Source organism: Zea mays, chromosome 9 (genome assembly GCF_902167145.1).
Source record: "Zea mays cultivar B73 chromosome 9, Zm-B73-REFERENCE-NAM-5.0, whole genome shotgun sequence".
In the NCBI taxonomy this organism is placed as follows: domain Eukaryota; kingdom Viridiplantae; phylum Streptophyta; class Magnoliopsida; order Poales; family Poaceae; genus Zea; species Zea mays.
The window spans coordinates 103,289,691-103,310,460 of NC_050104.1; the positions used below are offsets into that span (position 1 = coordinate 103,289,691).

General features: G+C 47.7%; 2 protein-coding genes across 2 annotated transcripts; one reads left to right on the plus strand and one right to left on the minus strand.

The window, feature by feature from the left end:
• The first annotated feature begins 1,217 nt into the window (after nt 1-1,217).
• LOC100274724 (uncharacterized) lies at nt 1,218-1,929 on the plus strand. The gene has a single exon (NM_001151649.3). The coding sequence runs from the start codon at nt 1,332-1,334 to the stop codon at nt 1,689-1,691; it is 360 nt and encodes a 119-aa protein (NP_001145121.2). The 5' UTR covers nt 1,218-1,331; the 3' UTR covers nt 1,692-1,929.
• Nucleotides 1,930-3,198: 1,269 nt separating this feature from the next.
• On the minus strand, nt 3,199-4,031 carry LOC103638763 (uncharacterized). Its single transcript, XM_008661582.4, has one exon. It carries the CDS (start codon nt 3,781-3,783, stop codon nt 3,436-3,438), a length of 348 nt encoding a protein of 115 aa, XP_008659804.1. The 5' UTR covers nt 3,784-4,031; the 3' UTR covers nt 3,199-3,435.
• Between the last annotated feature and the right edge of the window lie 16,739 nt (nt 4,032-20,770).

The window sequence follows — 20,770 nt, forward strand, 5'->3', positions numbered from 1 at the left end:
TCCAGCTACTCGGCGACGGGGCTCGCTGAGTCATCACCGACGCAATGCATGCATATCAATCCATCGCTCGATCGCTCGTGCGGGGACGCGTTTGCGGTGGCATTGAATGCGGGATGCGCGCGCGCCGCGACTCGGAAACGCACGCCACCACCAGCTGCATTTGCCCGCTCTGCCTCTGCTGTCTGCCGGCCAGCCTGAGCCAGTCCATCGATCCGCCGCGGACTGGAGTTGGATGTCTCTGCATCGATCGTCTCCGACCCACGTCGATCTCGGCCGTCTGATCGGGAGGTCCCGCGACCGCAAGCTGGGCTGGACGCCTGGCTAGGTTCAATGAATGAACGCACTCTCTCGCCATGCACGCATCCCCATCCCTATACTATATATGCGTAGTCGAATATCCGCATCTCACCGCAAAAAAAATAAAAATCTGCGGCATCCGTCCAAAGTCCAAAGTTTAAAAATCACCTTTCAATATATTCCTATATTCAAACAGACATCCGTCCAAAGTCCATTGTCGGGTCATAGTCAGAATTTAGGCTGTACAGATAATCTCTCTATATTCTTAGTCAAACAGACAGACATCCGACCCCGTACGGTCGTACCATAATATAGTAGTATAGTACTAGTATAAAAATTAGTACTAGTAGACTCTCACGCGTAACATCCTCCAATCCATTAAAAAAATGTGCGTTATATCTAGGTAAAGACAAGAAATATATTTTTTTAGCGTGTATATATGCAGATGCATCAGCAGAAATGAAGTATTAATATTGGAACGAAGGGAATGTACTAGAATTGTACTCCCTCCGTTTCTTTTTATTTGTCGCTGGATAGTGCAAAATTACACTATCCAGCGACAAATAAAAAGAAACGAGTGGAGTATACCAATAATACCATGCATTCCCTGGTGCTGGTGTACACAGACAGCACCCAGTACAGCCCGTACAAACCCGGTGGCGGCTAACCCTCCAGCCAATCTGCACCCGCCCTCTTCCTCTCCCCTTTTGCAGCGTGCGGACGCGGCAGCTGGCTGGCGACCACCACCATCACCACAGCACCTGACCTGATCACGATCTCACCTGGCCAGGGCCAGGCCAGGCAGCAAGGCAAAGCGAACTGGAAGCGGCTTCTTTTCTCCACTGACGTCCCCGCCCCCCGCCACTAGCCCACTCCCCCTTTCTATATATATATATATACCTCCCCTCTCAACACCAGTCGCCATTCCACCCAAGATCTCAGAAAGCAAGCCAATAGCTAGAGGTTCCTTCGCTGTGCTGCTAGTGCTAGACGACGACATATAGAAGAAATATATATAGAGAAAGAGAGAAAAGATGAGGCCGGAGAGAGTTGGATCAGGTGGTGTTTGGGTGAAGCTCATGGGCGGCGCCGGCGGGCCCCCGCCGAGCCCATGGAGGACGCCGACACCCTACATCTTCCTGGCGCTCTCCTTCATGATGGGCGTCGTCGCGGTGGCGCTCGCCGTGCTCATCTGCATGCGCAAGAAGCTGCCGTCGTCCTCGCCGCAGGGGGCCGACGAGAAGGCGGCGGCCGAGGCGGCGGCGGCGGCGCGGGCCCTCGACCCGCTGCACCGCGAGCCCAAGGTCGTTGTGTTCATGCCAGGCGACCACGACGCACCGTCCTTCGTCGCCAGCGCCAAGCCGCTCGGCGGCGACGGCGCGGCGGCAGTGTAGCCTGGAGGGATCGGAAACGGCGACTGACGACATCGAGGGGCTACCCCGGCGGTGACGGCGCGGCGCGGTGGTAGTGTGTGTGTCTGTGCGCGCGCGCGTCGCGGACGCCGAGCCGGAGACACGCGGTCAATTTTATGAATAGGTTTTTTTTGTCCCCTTCCCACATGAGAATCTGAGACTATGAGGGGCGGCGCGCCTTTTGAAATCAGCGAAAACGAATGTTTGGTTTGGTTTGGTTTGGTTTGGTTTGTTTCGGCAAATGCTCCCAGCTTCCGGAAACGCGTGGGACCTTTATTTTTGGTTTGGCTGCGCGTTCGATCAGTTCGTACACTTCAGATTGGATCCAATCGATATTTGCCTTACAATTCTGCACGACGCGATCTTTTGTGCGGCAACCTTACCTGCCGTTGCACAGCACAACCAGTACGGTATGCTGATATGGTAGCTCAGGTGTGTGTTTGTGGCGGCGCCGCGGCCCCGCTCGAGCCATCCATGCCGATGGATGCTTGTTGCATTGCTCACCCGGTGAGGGGCCTAGATCTCAGTGGGCCCTGCTTGCTGGTAGCTCGGACGGATACGCCAAAGACGAGTGGACCTGAGCCCACTCTTCTTTCGTGAACCTTTTTTTTACACCTTTGGCAATTGGCATGCTAATCCTTTCTATGTCTTGGCATGTTTTTTTTTCTCATGGAGAGGGAGGAGAGATGGACCATGGACCTCACATGTGAGCGATACAGATCGGTGTATATCACACGAATAGAAAGAAGTACAAGTCGGACCTGTTTGAACGGGCTGTGAGACACGAGTAGAAATTTGCGACCTATGCATGTGATTTTCGATTTTAGAGAATAGGACTAGTACATAACAAAATAAGTTTGAGTACCTAATTAAATAGGGAACAAGGTCGAGTACCTAACTAGGGGATTTACATGTTTCGAGAGTACTTAACGACATATAATCGAACAAGTTTGATTATAGAAGAAAAAAAAAACCGATATGTAAATCGACCGGCCAGCATTGATATACTACAATGGCAGGTCGTACTCGGCTCGATCGATTATTAATATTATTCAGCTTCGTGTACTACACATGTATACCGGCGACGCATGCACCGCCACGCGGATCAGATGTTGCATTGATGAGCCTGACGGTGGCTCGCCGTCGACAGATCTGGGTGCCACGAAAAGCCTGCGCCCTCGAGAATACGCCGGCGGCGATTCCGGCCTCTCGGTTCGACGTGCAGGTGCAGCTCAGCTGTCGTCAGGCCGCCGGGCCTGGGCGCCCTTTTTACATTTGGAGCACATCTTTGCACCAATCTAGCTAGCTACTGCAAATTCGTTTCCCTTGCGGTAATAACCTGCCACTACCACTACTGAAACACCTGCCGCCGGCGAGGCTCCTCGTCGCTGTGACGGCGTGTGTGCCGACGAACAAAGCATGGTCGTCGTCGATGATGCAGCACAAGAGATAGCAGTCGTGCAGAGTTCTAACTTCTAAGCCAAATCGATTGGATCCAACCTGAACGCGCACACGCAGCCAAACCAAAAGGCCGCACGCGTTTATTGAAGATGCATGGGATCTTTTGAGCCAAACCAAACTCCGTCTCAAAAATACACACTCATACTATTACTATCTAATATCTATCCACAAAATTGTCCCCGCGTCGCCGGCTCGGCTCGGCTCGGTTCGAGTTCGACGCGCGCGGGGCTGGCCTCTTTTGTCCTCCTCTCTCCCCCTCTGGCGGCTACGCTGCCGCCGTGCCATCATCACCGCCGCCGCCGAGCGGCTTGACGCTGGCGAGGAAGGACGGCTGCGCGCGGTCGCCGGGCATGAAGACGACGACCTTGGGCTCGCGGTCCAGCGGCGCGAGCGCCGCCCTCTCGTCGGCCGCCCCATCATCCCGCCGCCGCGAGGACGACGCCTTCTTGCGCGTGCAGATGAGCACGAGCAGAGCCGTCGCGATGACGCACATCATGAAGGCCAGGCCTAGGAAGACGTATGGGGTCGGCGTCTTCCATAGGCTCGGCGGGGCCCCGCCTGCGCCGCCCGTTAGCTTCGCCGAAACACCTCCACCATCTCTCCCCGGCCTCATCTTCTTCTTCTTCTCTCTCTCTCTCGCTCTCGCTCTTGCTTTTATGTGTACTAGCAGCGCAACGAAGAGACCTCTAGCTATTGCCTATTGGGCTATTGGCTTGTTTCTGGGATCTTCGGTGGAATGGAAATGATAATGGCGAATGAAGGAGAGAGCGGGAGGTATATATAGTGGCGGGGGGAGGTCAGCGGAGAAAGGAAACCACTTCCTGCTTGCTGTGCCGAGTTGGCTGCTGCATGCCCCAGCCCCCAGGTCAGGCGAGATGATCAGGTGCTGCGGGGTGTGTCATCATGGCCTCATAGTCGTAGTCATAGCTACCGCAGGCGCACGCTGCAGAAAGGAGTGAGAGGAGAATTGACTGGAGGGCGGGTGCAGATTAGCAGGGGGCGGCGCGGCGGGCGCCACCGGGTTTGCCGGTTTGGACGGAAGGTGAAACCGCTACGGGGCTAGCACCTGATCATCGGTGGTAGTTTAGATACTCTGTCCATTCACAATTACTAGAAAAGAAAACGCCCTATCAGGCAGGCGCGGGACATTTCACGCAAGTAGTGGAACAAGCTATTCCGTATGTTATAGACAGGGTGTGCCCAGTATTTGAAGGATGGGTATTCGAAATTCTAGTAGACATACTTTTTTAGGAGCCTAAAATTGTTATTCATGCTAGGAACATATATGTGTATGGGTGTGGATTAAATTTTGTCTCGTAGTTATAGATTTGCAAACCATATACTCGTGTCCCAACTCCCAATCCCTAGTCGCACGGTAGGAAAATGAAAAAGACCAGCAAAAAGCGAAGTTTGAGTCAAATAGCTTTAAAATGGTGTTATTTTATATTTTTACAATATTTCACTTCATAGATATAATATGTATACACATAAATTCTATTGCCAAAAAATAATGGGTATTCAATTAAATACCCTTGCTTCTACATGGGCTCGCCCCCGGTTATAGCGTATAGGACAACCATTTTGATGCGGCCACAAAATTAAAAGGTCGAGTACCTTAAGATTAGTACTAACAATAATCATATGTCAGAACAAATGATTGTTGTAACACAAATCACATTAAGTTGAGATAATGGGCTACAAAGTATTTTGAGGTACTAAACTGACCCAAGAGAAGAAATGATCTATTTCGTCAGAGGAAAGGCATCGCCTGAATATAGTAGGGAGAGGCATTAGGAAAATTTTCATTACACCATTAAGGCAGAGTTCTCTAATATGAGCTTCTCTGAGCGCTCTGTTTAGACTGCCGATTTCAGATCGAAGGGACGTGTTCTCTGCTGCAAGGGACTTCACTTGTGTACCCTACAACAAGGGGAGCAGAAGTATAAGACTGAAAATATGTTGTAAGAGGACAATATTCCAAGCCAGATTCCGTTGCCATGTTTCAGTATACTGCTTTTCATTGTGCAACTGTCAAACACACACCCGTTTTCTCAGCCTTAATCGTCTTGCAATCGATGAACCACAAAACATCTATTGCCTAAACATGGCAGGTTCTAAATAGAAATATCAAGATTTTAAGGGCGGAATTCTGCCAAAATTTTAAAAAATACCTACCGAAATTCAACCCTTCAGAATATCTTTTTTTTAACTGTCAGTTTGCAACCACTCCTATGCAATAACGGACGGGGCATACATACCTTGGCTGATAAGTCAGATGGTACTGCATTATGAGCTGGAAGCGTCACACCAGGTGGTGGAGGTATCGCTATGCATATCGCCCTCGAGTTAAAGACATTTGTAGCACTGGACTTAATTACTGGAGCTGGAAAGCAGTGATGTGGAAAAATGGTAGCATTTCCTAGGGTAAGGGTAGGAGCTAAAACCCATTTTGTGTTTTCCACATGTGGTGGTTTCTTCGCCTACGAATATATTTTGGTTAGCCATTTTCTTGCATGTTTTGGTGCACAGATATATGGAAACAATGCCAGATTGGCAACCATCTTCTTTTCAGTTGGAAATGATGAAACCCTTAACCCTAATCAAGGGTTAGGTGAGTTAGTGAGTATTATATAGAACAGTTAGGTGGACCAAGCTGATTCCAATTAGCTTTTGTGTAATGGAAGGAAAAGAAACCAAATGGAGAGTGAGTGGCAACAATCATCGACATAAAAATATATTGCTCTACTGATCAACATTAACATCTAATGTAGAAGCTAACTAAATGATCATTACAATGGAACCATAACTGAATGATTCCAAAAGCAAAAGGAAACATATACCAAATTATTCAATGCAAGAAAAATGGACCCCGGGCCATTTGGCTAAGTGATTTTGGTGTTTGATGATCAACATAACATGTGGACTAATGTGTTTGCTAGTGTTTATGTTTGTAGTTCACAGGATGCTAAAGTAAATTGGACTAAGGCATTAAGGAAGCAACACCTCAAAAGAAGACATTATGAAGACCATAGGTGAAGATCAACAAGTATCAAGCAAAGTCCAAGAAATGAAGAAAAGTGTTGCCACTAGCGGACCGTTTGGTGGCACATAGAACTATCCGGTGCACTAGCGAATAGTAGCCCAACGACTAGTTCTTGGTGGCACTGTGCAGTAGAGCCCGGACTGTCCGGTGAGACACCGAACTGTCCGGTGCAAGGCTGACAGCGCCAACGGTCACCTGATAGATCCAACGGCTAGTGGCACACCGGACTGTCTGGTGTGTCGCAGAGAGGTACAACTTTCCTCCAACGGCTATATTTGAATTAGGGGGCCTATATATACTTCAGCCAACCGACCATTTGAAGGTGTGGGAGCCCAAGCAACATACCAAGACATATTGTAGACATTTCCAAGTGCTCAAACACCCAAGTGCTTAATAGAATCACTCGATGATTAGCGTAGGTGCTTTGCGAAGTGCTTAGGTTAGTTAGACCACATTAGCGCTTGCTCTAGGTGAATCCTAGTTAGTTGAGTGAGTTTAGAAAAACTCACAATCCCTCGGCTCTTGTGCGAGCCGTTGTAATTGTATCGAGTGGTGCGAGAGTCTTGCGAGACCGTGACAAACAAGTTTGTGTCACGGCCGCCACCGTGTACCGGATGGAACGAGGACCGCGGTGTTTCGGCTGGAAGCTCGATAGTGGAGACAACGAGGAGCGTTCGAGAGGAGCCGGAAGCGGAGCACCACTTGCGCGTGGAGAAGGCCCGCAACTCTCAACAGAGTTACTCGACCGTGGTGCTTGGCCCTCGCGTGGGCTTTTCTTTGTGTAGGGGCACCAACGAGGATTAGTCACAACCTTCTGTGGTTTTGGATACCTCAATAAAAATACCAGCGTCATCCACGAGAGTTTGCATCTCTACCTTGCTCTTTACCTTTCGCATTTACATTAAATATTTAAGTTTCAATCCTGCCTTTTTGGTTAGATTATTTAGATTGAAACTTAGCCTTTGCGATAGAGATAGCAACAATTAGACAAAACCTAGTTTGCACATTCTAGATTATTTATTTGCATAGGTTTTGCTCAAGAGATTTATTTGTGGCCTAGTTTAAAGAGAATTTTTAGAAGTCCTAAGTCACCCCCTATTAGGCGTCACTGTTTCCTTCATACGATAAGGCAACAAATTTGAAGGGACGTGTTGGCGCCGATCCGGGCGCCAGTCACCACTATGAGTACTGGCGACGGTGCTCTCTGTGAAGGCGCGGATGGTACGCGGCCGAGGGTCCAACGGTCCGCGACCTGACGCAGAGGCTAGGGTTCCTGCCTGACGAGTCGGACGGTCCGCACGTGCGCAGGGGCAACGGAGTTCGCCGATAGCGCCTGGATCTTGCTCCCAGGAGGAACCCCATCGGGGAGGAGAGATCCTAGAGTTTGTTTTGGGATCGGCAAGCAACCCAAGACGCCTCTAAACGATGTAGAGCCAGAGAGAGGTGAAGATTAGAGAGATCAAACTATGTTACTGTCTACTCCTAGGGCAAAATGTTAAGAACTAAAGGTATATTGATTGTTTGATCGATTGTTGGTCCTTCAATTGGTCGTACCTTTCAAATATATAAGGGGGAGGTCTAGACCCATTCCTAGCCATTCTCCAACAGCTCCCACGGGATTAGAGGGCTAAACACGTGAGGAGATAGGAGTTTTAACCACCTGATTTGATCTATTCGTAGACCGTCCGCACCTTAGAGCCGGACCGTCTAGCCGTGCCCGCCACAAATGGTGCTCAACAGACGCCCCTGCCTTTTGGAGAAGCTGAGCGATCTTGTAAGGGCCTTCCCAGCTTGGTGACCACTTTCCGAACTTCCGGTCTCTGCTCCTTAGTGGCAAGATGGTCTTCCATATCATGTCTTCTATCTGGAATAACTTAACCTTGACCTTCTTGTTGTATGCTTTGGTGACCATGATCTTGTCTTTCTCTATTTCTCCAAGAGCTATCACTCTCTCATCAGTCACTTCATCAATATTATCCATCATTGAATCATAATAATCACCGACAATTAGATCATTTTGCCTCGCAAACCTAATAGCATTTAGGCTTACCTCCACAGGAAACACTGCTTCCTGCCCATAAACAAGTTTAAATGGAGATACTTTAGTAGCATATTGTTTAGATATTCTATGAGCCCATAAAGCTTCAGACAAGACCTTATGCCAATGCTTAGGATGATCATATATCTTCTTTTTTACCGGATTAATCAATGTTCTATTATTAGACTTGGCCTGCCCATTAGCTCTCTAGTGTTGAATGTCTTCTAATCTTTCTTTTAAATAATAACACAATCCATTAAAGGCTAATTCTGCTAGCTGTTTCTCTGCCAAATGAATTGAAAACATCAGTTTCTTATATGCGTAACCTCCGGATGTAATAATTAACCGATTCATCTTTCCCTTGTCGCATGGCCACTAAATCTATCAGATCTAACTTATAATCGTCGGAGAAGAAATGATCATGGAATTTTTGTTCTAAATCTCCCCAGGAAAAAATAAAATTAGGAGGCAGTGTGGCATACCATGCGAATGCAGTTCGATAATGAAAATAAACGAACACGAAACGCCTTTGTGTCGACCAATTCTCCGAATTGTGCTAGGAACTGACTTATGTGTTCGTGCGTGCTCTTACTCTGGTCACCCAAAAACTTAGCAAATTCGAGTATCCTAGTTCTCTGTGGGTATGGGTGATAGTCAAATCGACTATCATAAGGCCTCTGATACGACTGCCTCCAGGGATCATACTAACTTCGAGCTTATCTCGGAACGCCCTAGCTATATCTTCCCTCACTTAGTCAATGGTGGCCGGTGGGAGTTCACCGGCTCTCTGGTCCAGCATAGGTGTCGGCGTTTCGACCCCGGGGGGTCCCTGGACCGACGAGTAAATTGTCGCTGCGTGTCCCTGCCCAGATGGATCGGCGCGAGACGGAACACAAGGGGGAACAATAAGGGGAACCGTGGCTCGTGTTGTCCTGCGCCCAGGCGGATGTGCTTGCAGTAGGGGGTTACAAGCGTTCGCGAGGGAGAGAGAGAGCCTGTCCGTCAGCCTGTCCTCCTGCGCGGCCACCTTTTCGTACGAGGGCCCTGGACCTTCCTTTTATAGATGTAAGGAGAGGGCCCAGGCGTACAATGGGGGGTGTAGCAATGTGCTAACGTGTCTAGTAGAGAGGAGCCAGAGCCCTATGTACATGCCATCGTGGCAGTGGGAGAGGTGCTAGAGCCCTGTTCATGTGATGTCGTGGCCGTCGGAGGAGCGCTTGAGCCCTGTAGAAGCACAGCTGTCGGGGCTATCGGGTCCTTGCTGACGTCTCCTTGCTTCCGTAAGGGGCTGAGGACCGCCGTCGTCATGGAGCACGCGGGGTGCCATCATTACTTGTTTATCGGGGCGAGCCAGATGGGATGCCGGTCTTGATCCCCAGAGCCTGAGCTAGCTAGGGGTAGGGTAATGATGTACCCCCCTGCAGCGTGGTCGGTCCGAGCCCGAGGTCGGGCGAGGCGGTGACTCCTCCGAGGTCGAGGCTGAGTCCGAGCCCTGAGGTCGGGCGAGGCAGAGACTGTCCTCCGAGGTCGAGGTTGAGTCTGAGCCCTGGGGTTCGGCGAGGCGGAGTCCGTCTTCTGAGGTCGAGGTTGAGTCCGAGCCCTGGGGTCGAGCGAGGCAGAGTCCGTCTTCCAAGGTCGAGGTGGAGTCTGAGCCCTAGGGTCGGGCGAGACGGAGACCGGCTTCCGAGGTCGAGGTGGAGTCCGAGCCCTGGGGTCGGGCGAGGCGGAGTCCGTCTTCCGAGGTCGAGGTGGAGTCCGAGCCCTGGGGTCGGGCGAGGCAGAGCTTCCTATGGCGCCTGAGGCTGGACTTGGCTGTTGTCAGCCTCACCCTGGCGGGTGCACTATCGGAATCCGAGGCTTTGCCGAGTGTGGGCTTCTTTGCCGAGTGCCTTTTGTCGGGCACTCGGCAAAGATAGCTTTGCCGAGTGCCGCTCTCGGTACAGTTAGGCACTCGGCAAATCGTGCTTTGCCGAGAGCTGAACACTCGGCACCGAACGGCACTCGGCAAAGACAACTTTGCCGAGTGTCAAACACTCGGCAAAGGGGGCTCTCGGCAAACGGCCGTCAGCGACCGTCCCAGAGCTGACGGTCGTTAATCTTTGCCGAGTGTCAGCCGTTGGCTCTCGGCAAAGATGTTCTGTACCGAGTGTCACATAGCAGGCACTCGGCAAAGCATACTTTGCCGAGTGTCATAACTGGACACTCGGCAAAGTATATTTTTATTTTTTTTATTTTTTGCAACCAAACTTTTTGTGGTGTGTTCCTACACTATGTATACCTACATGTATCATTTGTGGACAATTTTAACAGAGTTTTCAATCGTTAGTAGATTTAGTTCGTTTATTTGAATTTCTTCGGAAAATTTAGATTTGAACTGTAGGTCACTCGAAACTTGGAAAACCGTGCATGCAAAAATGATATTCATGTTACTTAGCATAAGTTACGACCGATTCCAGGAGCGGACCGGAAACTTCGAGCAACATGCTCACTAAACATGGCCGTGAACTTGCCATACACATGTTTAAAAATTGTATAAAACACAAACAAAGTCAGAAAATCCTGAAACTTGTTCACGTGTCATGATATCATATGTACAGGCTGCGATAAAAATTTTAGAATGTTTGGAGAAAGTTGTGGGACACTATGTGTAGAAACCTAAGAGAACTACACATGAAATCATAGAAACTATGGTGACAAACTGCCGAGCGTGCATAATCCACCCCCTCGTTACAATGATGGCGACAATGAATCGAATCTCAGCATTTTTCGAGGGCAACTCGGAAGCGCAAGTGGTTCGACCACCAAGACCCTGAGACATGAAGAGTGGCGCCATATCATGCTATATGTATTGACCAACCTTGAAGAGGTGACGCCATACATGGAGCAATTTCTTCATGAATTCTGGCGTCGATCAAGGGACCCAACTCCACAGGAATATGATACCCTTCTTCGAAAGGGTGCGGGAAATGGATTGCCCGATTTCATTTCCTGGTTTAAACGTAAGGTACGTGCTTAGTTTGTCATTTGAAGTTGCTCTTACGTGCGAATAATATAACAATCTAGCGTGTTTGAACTTGCAGGGCCAAAGAGAGCCGTCTATGAGTGCCGAGTTGAGACAAGTAGCCAATGGCTTTGCCTATAGGGTCAGGAAATTTTCTGGGTATGACGTCAATGGATACCGTTTTCGCACAACAAGCTACGACCAAAGCCGGCCCAATCGAAAAACCACGTGTTCTGGAGTCTATACGCCCGGGCTTGACGAGGTCGAGTATTATGGAAGAATTGAAGATATATATGAACTCAATTTTTATGGTTCCAAACCTCTTACTCCAGTGATATTCAAATGTCATTGGTTTGACCCTGATGTTACGAGACGGACACATTCTAATCTTGGGCTAGTCGAAATTCGACAGGATTCCACCTTACCAGGAGACGATGTCTATATTGTGGCCCAACAGGCCACACAAGTGTATTATCTTCCATATGCGTGCCAAACGAAACAACATCTTAAGGGTTGGGATGTTGTGTATAAGGTATCACCGCACGCTAAATTACCTGTTCCAAACGATGAAGATTATAACTTAGACCCGGACACATATGACGGAGAGTTCTTCCAAGAAGATGGGCTCGAAGGGCAATTTGAGATAGACTTAACCGAAGCGATCGGAATGGAAGTAGATATTGAAATGGTTGTTGATGACGAGGATGATGAGGTGCAAAATGAGAATGACTTAGAAATACTTGAAGGCAATGCCAATGAAGAAATTGCGCCTTCAGATGATGTCGACTATGAAATGGTTGATAGTGATGATGACACTTATGATCCGGCTAACCCGGACACATATGAAGATTATTTTTAATCGATGTAATGCTATATTTCATTTATTTTGCATATGTTTCTAAATACATATTTTTTATCTGTGCTTAATTGTTTACTCTTAATTGCAGGTTGTTGGACAAAGATGGTGGGCGGTGGGACGAGGACGAGGAGGGGGAGGGGGAGGGGGAGGAGGAGCACCCGTAGGACGGAGGAGGAGGCGCAGCAGGACGACGCCGTACAACAGCAGGTGGAGCAGCAAGCCGCTGTCGATGCGGCACAGCAGGACGACGACGATGCGGCGCAGCAGGACGACGACGACGACGACGCCGCTCAGCAGGACGTCTCAGGTTCTGGCTCCTCAGGTTTGAGGAGTATCTACCTGCGAGGTCCCGCGAGCCTCCCTAAGCGACCCATACTTCGTGACAGACGTCCGCTGATACGACCCGATGGAGAGAGGTAGGTAACTTTAGATATTGTTGCTGCCTTTTCATATTATATGTTCAAATTAATAATAGAAACTAATACTTCATCTTAATCACTTGGACAGGTCTTGGATGGTTTTGGAGACTGCAGGGGGTCACGACCGCAACCCCAATGGCATCCTGGGCCTTCTATGTCGGGAACACTTCCCTGGACTTGTCGAGTACGCCGGAGTGACGAGCCCAGCATACACCTTCGACCACTACGCCGTCGCCCCCGATGCAGTAGATCGGGACGGCAGACAATTCAACAACAAGGCGGAGCGGGTGAAACAAGAGCTGTGGGTAAGTCTTCATCGCACTATATTGTTTAATAAGTCGCATTTGTTGCATATTCTTGAAATAATGTATGGATACATCGTCTTTGTGTATGTAGGATTTCTTCAGGTGCGATGCTGGATATGAGGCCAGGGCGGATGTGGTGTCTACGACATGCTGTAAGAAGCTCGTCGTGGACATGCACTACGAGGCGCGCATCCAGGCCATCGTCACTTACCACGGCTCCGTCCTTGGGGAGAAGGTGAACAAGAAGGATGCCCGAACCATGTCGTTGACTCCGGACCAGTACTTGCAGGTAAATACAAAACTTTATTATTGGTACTAAATATGCTTATTTTTTTCTTCTGATATGCTGTGTACTTATATTTTTTTAGATGATTCCTCATTGGTGCGCCGCGCATCCTGAGTGCTGGGAGCAGATGGTGCAGAGGTGGTGCTCGGCTGAGTGGGATGAGGCGCACAACGCTAGCCGGGAACGGCGTTTGCTGATGCAAGGTCCCTCCCACCATCAAGGCAGCCGCAGCCTGGGCAAATACGCGGAAGCATGGGTACGCGCTCTTTTTTATTTAGGTATATAACTTTCGATTAGACATGATTTCTAACCATCTCGTTGGTTTTCTCGCAGTCGGCGGCACATGGTGGCGCGCCTTGCTCCACGTTCTCGGCATATGCCATGGCCCACAAGGGGAAGGCGACGTCCGACGTCACCTACAACCCGGATGACGGGCCCGAGGCGTACACCAACCCCGCCATCCACAGCCGACTCAGTGAGTACACCGCCATGGCCAAGGAGGTCCATGGGCCAGATTACGATCCGAGGACCGAGGACATCGACGGAGATGTCCTCATGAGGGTCGGAGGAGGCAAGAGGCATGGGCGGTACTGGATTGCCGACGGGGCAATCGACTCGTCCTCCACTCCCACTCTCTCTCAGGTGCGAGCAAGGAGCACGAGCGCGAGCCCAGCCATACGACCTCGGCAGGACACCTCACAGCATCGTATCCAGCAACTCCAGGTTATTCCTTATCTATTCATCGTTCATTGATTTTTATATATCTTCTCTTTGCATTATCGTAACATTAGGGCGAAATATTACAGACTCAGCTAGATGATGAGAGGAGGCAACGTGAGGAGCTAGAGAAGAGGATGGCGGAGATGTTCGCGTACATGCAGAGCCTTGGCGCCGCACAGGGTCATGCTCCACCACCTCCGTTGTTCCCTGCAGCTGACCCTACAGAGTTCACTACTCCTGTGAGTATCAAAATTTTAGTACTGCATGATATATATTCATATGTTCTCACACATACAATCTCTTCTCTGTGCAGGGTCAATCGGCGGCGTCGAACAACCCTCATGCTTCGTCCAGCCCTTCGCCGAACCAGTCCAGATGCCCACCTCGTTGATGATTTGTTTTGTGATGATCCAGACTTACCTTTATGAGTGTTGGTGATGTTAGTTACACTTTATCTTGTGAGATACTTGGTGATGTTAGTGATGATGCAGACTTGTATCTGTTTTGTGATGATCCTGACTTTAGTGTGATCTGTTTTGTGAGACTTTGTGATATATATGGTGTTGATGATAAATGTGTTCATTCTGTGATGTGCTTGATATATAATGTGATGTGAATGATATATATCTTTTGTTTGTTTGGATGGAACAACAAAAGCAAATAAAAAAGGGACATCCTGGTCACTTTGCCGAGTGTAACACTCGGCAAAGGGTGGCTTTGCCGAGTGCTATGACCATGGCACTCGGCAAAGAAGGAAACCTGGGAACCGGTAAAGACATCTTTGCCGAGTGCTGACAGTGGCACTCGGCAAAGAAGGAAACCTGGGAACCGGCAAAGACATCTTTGCCGAGTGCTTTTGCCAAGACACTCGGCAAAGATACTGGCAAAGGGGCCCACTGGAGGGTTCTTTGCCGAGTGCCAGGCCACCAGACACTCGGCAAAGAAACCTTCTTTGCCGAGTGCCATTAGGGCTCTCGGCACAGGGACTGGCTGTGGGGTCCACTGGACCAGTCTTTGCCGAGTGTCGCCGTAGGCACTCGGCAAAGGATCCGTCACCGTTACTTGGCGCCGTGACGGTGACTTTTCTTTGCCGAGTGCCAAATGGCACTCGGCAAAGACTTTGCCGAGTGCCCGACAAAAAGTACTCGACAAAGAAGCTGTTGCCGATGTACAGTTCGCCGAGCGTTCTTTGCCGAGTGTTACACTCGGCAAAGCCTTTGCCGAGTGTAAAATGGCCTTTGCCGTGTGTTTAGAACACACGGCAAAGAAGCTGATTCCGGTAGTGGTGGCACAGCAGTCGGAGCAGTGCAGGCGGCGCTGTTTTCCTGTCAGGTCAGTCAGTGAAGGGGCGAAATGACTGCGGTCACTTCGGCCCTGTCGACTGAGGAGCGCACGTCAGGATAAGGTGTCAGGCGATCCTTGCATTGAATGCTCCCGCAATACGGTCGGTTGGCATGGCGATCTGGCCAAGGTTGCTTCTCCGCGAAGCCTGCTCGAGCTGGGCCTCGGGTGAGTCGAAGGTGCGCCCGTTGCTTGAGGAGGCCCTCGGGCGAGGCGTGAATCCACCTGGGTCTACTATTCCTGCCCGATGCTGGGCTTGGGTGAGGCGAGATCATGTCCCTTGAGTGGACGGAGCTTTGACCTGTATTGCGCCCATCAGGCCTTTGCAGCTTTGTGCTGATGGTGGTTACCAGCCGAGTTTAGGAGTCTTGGGGGTACCCCTAATTATGGTCCCCGACAGTAGCCCTCGAGCCTCAAAGGGAGTGTTGGTACTCGCTTGAAGGCTTTGTCGCACTTTTTGCAAGGGGACCGGCCTTTCTCGGTTACACTTTGTTCTGGTTGGACTGTCCGTTGACCCCACCGGACCATCCGGTGTGCCGCAGAAAGCAGCATATTTTTCTCCAACGGCTAGTTTTGTGTTGGGGGCTATAAATACACCCCAACCAGCCATTTCAAAGGGTGGGAGCCCAAGCAACATACCAAAGCATATAGTGCACATTTCCAAGAGCTCAAACACCCAAGTGCTTAATAGAATCACTCGGTGATTAGCGTAGGTGCTTTGCAAAGTGTTTAGGTTAGTTAGACCACATTAGCGCTTGCTCTAGGTGAATCCTAGTTAGTTGAGTGAGTTTAGATAAACCACAACCCCTCGGCTCTTGCGTGAGCCATTGTAATTGTACCGAGTGGAGCGAGAGTCTTGCGAGACCGTGACAACTACGTTTGTGTCACGGTCGCCACCATGTACAGGAGGGAGCGAGGCTCGCGACATTTTCAGCTGGAAGCTCGATAGTGGAGACGATGGGGAGCGTCCGAGAGGAGCTGGAAGCGGAGCACCACTTGCATGTGGAGAAGGCTCCTGGCTCTCTACGGATTTACTCGACCGAGGTGCTTGGCCCTCGCGTGGGCTTCCCTTTGCGTAGGGGCACCAATGAGGATTAGTCGGGACCTTGCGTGGTTTTGGATACCTCGGTAAAAATAGCGGCGTCATCTACGAGAGTTTGCATCTCTACCTTGCTCTTTAAGTTTCCGCATTTATATTAAGCATTTAAGTTTGAATCTTGTATTCATACTTATATAGTGTAGATTGAAACTTAGCCATTGCGGTAGAGATAGCAACACTTAGACAAAACCTAGTTTGCACATTCTAGTTTGATTGTTTGCATAGGTTTTGCTCTAGGGATTTATTTGTGGCCTAGTTTAGTGAAAGTTTTAGAAGTCCTAATTCACCCCCTCCTAGGCGCCACCTGTTATCCTTCAATTGGTATCAGAGCCTAGTTTGGCTCATTTGAAACACTTTAGCTTCACCGCTAAAAGAGCCAACACATTTTAGAGGAAGGGATGAATACCCATAGGCCACCACACTTTGACGACACTAACTTCCCATATTATAGTGCTAGAATGGCTTGTTACCTAGAGGCCGTTGATCTAGGTGTTTTGAGAGTCACTCGTGACGAGTTGAAACCCCCCAAAAATCCCGAGAAACCCACCACGAGTGACGAAAAAGAAATTCATTTAAATGCTAGAGCCAAAAATTGCTTGTATGAATTTCTTAGCATGAATATTTTTAATCAAGTGTTTACATTGAAAACTGCTAATGAGATTTGGCTAAAATTGCATGAGCTCCATGACGGTACATCAAATGTCTGTGAGCAAAAACATTGCCTAGTCTTAAATGAGTATAATTCTTTTGCTATGAAAGAAAATGAGTTTGTTAGAGATATGTATTCTCGTTTGAATCTAATTATCAATGAGCTCAATTCTATTGGCATTAATAAGCTAGGTGATGCTGACATTGTGAGGAAGATCATCTCCATGCTACCACAACAAAGATATGGGAGCATCATCACTATTCTTCACAACATGGAGGACTCGTGATTGGGAAAATCGCGGCCTTTGAAATGTCACGAGAAATGGGTCAGGGAGAGGAGCCAACTTTCTCAAGGCCATATGCTTTTGCATGTGATGAAAGGAAGGGTAAAAAGAAGGCTCCCACTCCAAGTTCCTCAAGTGAAGAAGATGAGGAAGAAAGTGATGATGAAGGAGATAATCAACCATCAACATCATCCTCCAAAGACGAAGAAACAATCCGACGCGTCGGAAAGGTAATGGGGATGATCCGTAAGATTAATCTAATGGGTGTGCCCGTGCAGGTAGAGGATCTTCTCTTTAACATTGACAGGAGAAAGCAAAGAAAGAGAGGATGCTTCACATGAGGGGAGAAGGGCCACTTCAGGGACAACTGTCCAACTATGGTCGAACCCAAAAAGGAGAGGAGCAAAGACAAGGCGCTAACAAGTGTCAAAACTTGGGATGATTCTTCAAGCGAAGATGAACCTCCAAGGACGCGCAACCACCAGTCCTCATCACGCAAATGCCTTATGGCAAGAAGTAAAATGAGAATTCCATCCTCTAGTGATGAAAGTAGTAGTGATGATGAAGGTGAGGGAAAGCCCTCCGTAGATGAGCTTGTGGAAGCCGTTAAATTTTTCAGGATGTTTGCACTAAGCAAAAGGCTCAATTTAAAACTTTGAAAAATAAGTTGATTATCTCTCAACATGATTATAAAGGTTTGCTAGAAAAATTTGAAATATTTGCAAACTTAAATAGTGAGATATCAACTAAAATTAAGCTATTAGAGTCTAGTGCTCCATCCACTGCTACCGATGATGACCTCAGTAAAAAGAATGAAAAACTTTAGGATAAGTTAGCTAGCTCCCAAGAAACTATCGAAAATTTGCTAGTAAAAATGGAAATTCTTAGCATACACAATAATGAGCTAACTACTAAGCTAGAAAACATTGGTAGCACCCTAGGGACATCTTTAGTTGACATTCCTGAAATTATTAAGAAAAATGCTTCTACTTCTTGCTTTGATTTAATTGATAATTCTAACCCCTGCAACCTAGTTCTTGTTAAGAGTATTGTTGTAGAAACATGTTCGAATAAGGTTGCAAAGGAAAATGAGCAATTAAGGCAAGAAGTGGCTCGCCTTGGCAAGGCTTTGTACAACAAGAAAGGCAAAGCCAAACAAATCCAACCTCCACAGGATAACACCACTGCGGAGTGAACAAGCATGTGGAGGGTGAAACCATGATTTGTAGGTTATGCCACAAGGAAGGACATAAGTCTTTCCAATGCAAGGCGATAACCGGGGATAAGCAAAGGCAAAAGCTCAAGCAAAAGCCATCAAGCAAAATCTCCAACACCTACATCAAAAAGGTGGACAAAAAGGCTGCTACACCATATCTAATAAAGAAGAAAAAGAATGGAAAGGTGATAGCAATCAAGGTCAACAAGCAAGCCAACAAAGTAAAAGGGGCCAAATGCATCTGGGTGCCAAAGGAAATAATTTCAACCATAAAAAGCACCAAGAAGGTTTGGATCCCGAAAGAGAAGTGAGGAGTCCGAAGGACTATGGGAAATTTGGAGACTTGGCAAAGGTGGATGTATATCATGGGATACATCATATTGGATCAAGTTTATTGCCAAGTGGGTTAGTGAATATTTTGGACCCAAATTTCTCCACCCATGACTAAAGCAACTAGTTTTGTTGTATTCCTTGTTTTTAGATATGCGTATCTATTTTCGTGTATCTAGTTTTACCTTTCATGCCTAGTATTTCATTTTAATTTAGATTAACAATGCATGCATACTAGCTAAATCACATGGTAGGACTGCTCGTTTTCAATTCATATCCGTGAGCTAACCTACATGGTTTAAATTGTTTAATTAAGCATGGCACATAGCTTATTTAACATCCCTAAGTAAATGACACTAATGCTTCAAAAGATTATATACTACAAATTGGTATCATTTAACTTATATGAGCCAAAGCTCTGATTATGGATAATCTGTCTGTCTTGATATCAAATCAAAGTGCATGTCCTCTACAAGTGTTCAAAACTTGTATGCACACTTTCAGGGGGAGGTTACTCTATAATCTAAGACTTTGAGACTAATATCTTTTTCGAGTCTATTTCTGTAGTAGTCTCATTGTAAGGAAAATGAAGTCTCTGGAGAAAGACAACAAGCTTCCACTACAAATCTACAAGAATTATTATGTCTCACAAGCCTGCCATTGGTCTTCAATTGGTTCGCCATTGATTTTCAAATTGGTACCTTTGAGACTACATTTGATATCATTTACATGTCTTCTCCAATATTTGATTAGAATATATTTCATATCTTATACTTCCCATGTTGCTAAAATGCATATATTGTTGACTCATATTTTGTTACCTATGCATAAGGGAAGTTAGTCTATTCAAATCATGTCTTGCACCTCTATTTCTCACATGTTTTTTCCTAAGTAGAAGATCTCTGTCAGGGGAGTATTTCTTCATCTTTAATGGGGGAGAAAGTTCTTTCTAAAAGAGAACACTCATTTAGGGGGACTAATAATTTTACTTTGTTTGATATTAATAGACGAATACCTTATGAGGGCAAGTCCTAATTTGCTTCCTACATGTTTTTAATGTCTTCCTTTTTCGGTGGTTGATGCTAAAGGGGGAGAAGTTTAAGGACCAAAGCAATGAAAACTGTATCAAACACCAATCACCACATTTTAAAGAATTTATTTCTTCAAGTGGTTTTGGTTCTTTGGTCTAAAATAGGAAGTAAGTGAATGATGGAGTTAGGGGGAGGCTTAAGTCCATAATATCACATTGTGGGGGACAAACATGCATCCAAGCAAGTAGATTGCATATTTTCATTCAAATGTTTGTCATATTTGCTTGCTTTGGTTGTGTTGTCATCAATCACCAAAAGGGGGAGATTGTAAGGAAAATGGACCCCGGACCATTTGGCTAAATGAGTTTTGGTGTTTGATGATCAACATAACCTGTGGACTAATGAGTTTGCTAGTGTTTGTGTTTGTAGTTCACAGGATGCTAAAGTTACTTGGACCAAGGCATTGAGGAAAGCAACACCTCAAAAGAAGATCTTATGAAGATCAAGTAAAGTCCAAGAAAAGAAGAAGTGTTGCCACAGTCGGACTGTCCAGACAAGTGCACCAGACTATCCGGTGACACGCCGGACTGTCCGGTGCCACACGCCGGATTGTCCGGTGCACCAGGAACAGTAGCCCTAACGGCTAGTTCTAGGTGGCACCATGGAGAGAAGAGCACCGGACTGTCCGGTGTGAAGTCTGGACTGTCCAGTGCAAAAAGCCTGCGCGCCAACGGTCACCTGCACTGATAGATCCAACGGCTAGGCACACCGGATAGGGGCATCGGACTATCCGGTGTGCCATAGAAAGCAGCATCATTTCTCCAACGGCTAGTTTTGTGTTGGGCTATAAATACACCCCAACCAGCCATTTCAAAGGGTGGGAGCCCAAGCAAGATACCAAGGCATATAGTGCACATTTCCAAGAGCTCAAACACCCAAGTGCTTAATAGAATCACTCGATGATTAGCGTAGGTGCTTTG

Excerpts from the sequence above, each read along its gene's own strand:
- LOC100274724 (NM_001151649.3), top strand. The coding sequence starts at position 1,332 with ATGAGGCCGGAGAGAGTTGGATCAGGTGGTGTTTGGGTGAAGCTCATG.
- LOC103638763 (XM_008661582.4), bottom strand. The coding sequence starts at position 3,783 with ATGAGGCCGGGGAGAGATGGTGGAGGTGTTTCGGCGAAGCTAACGGGC.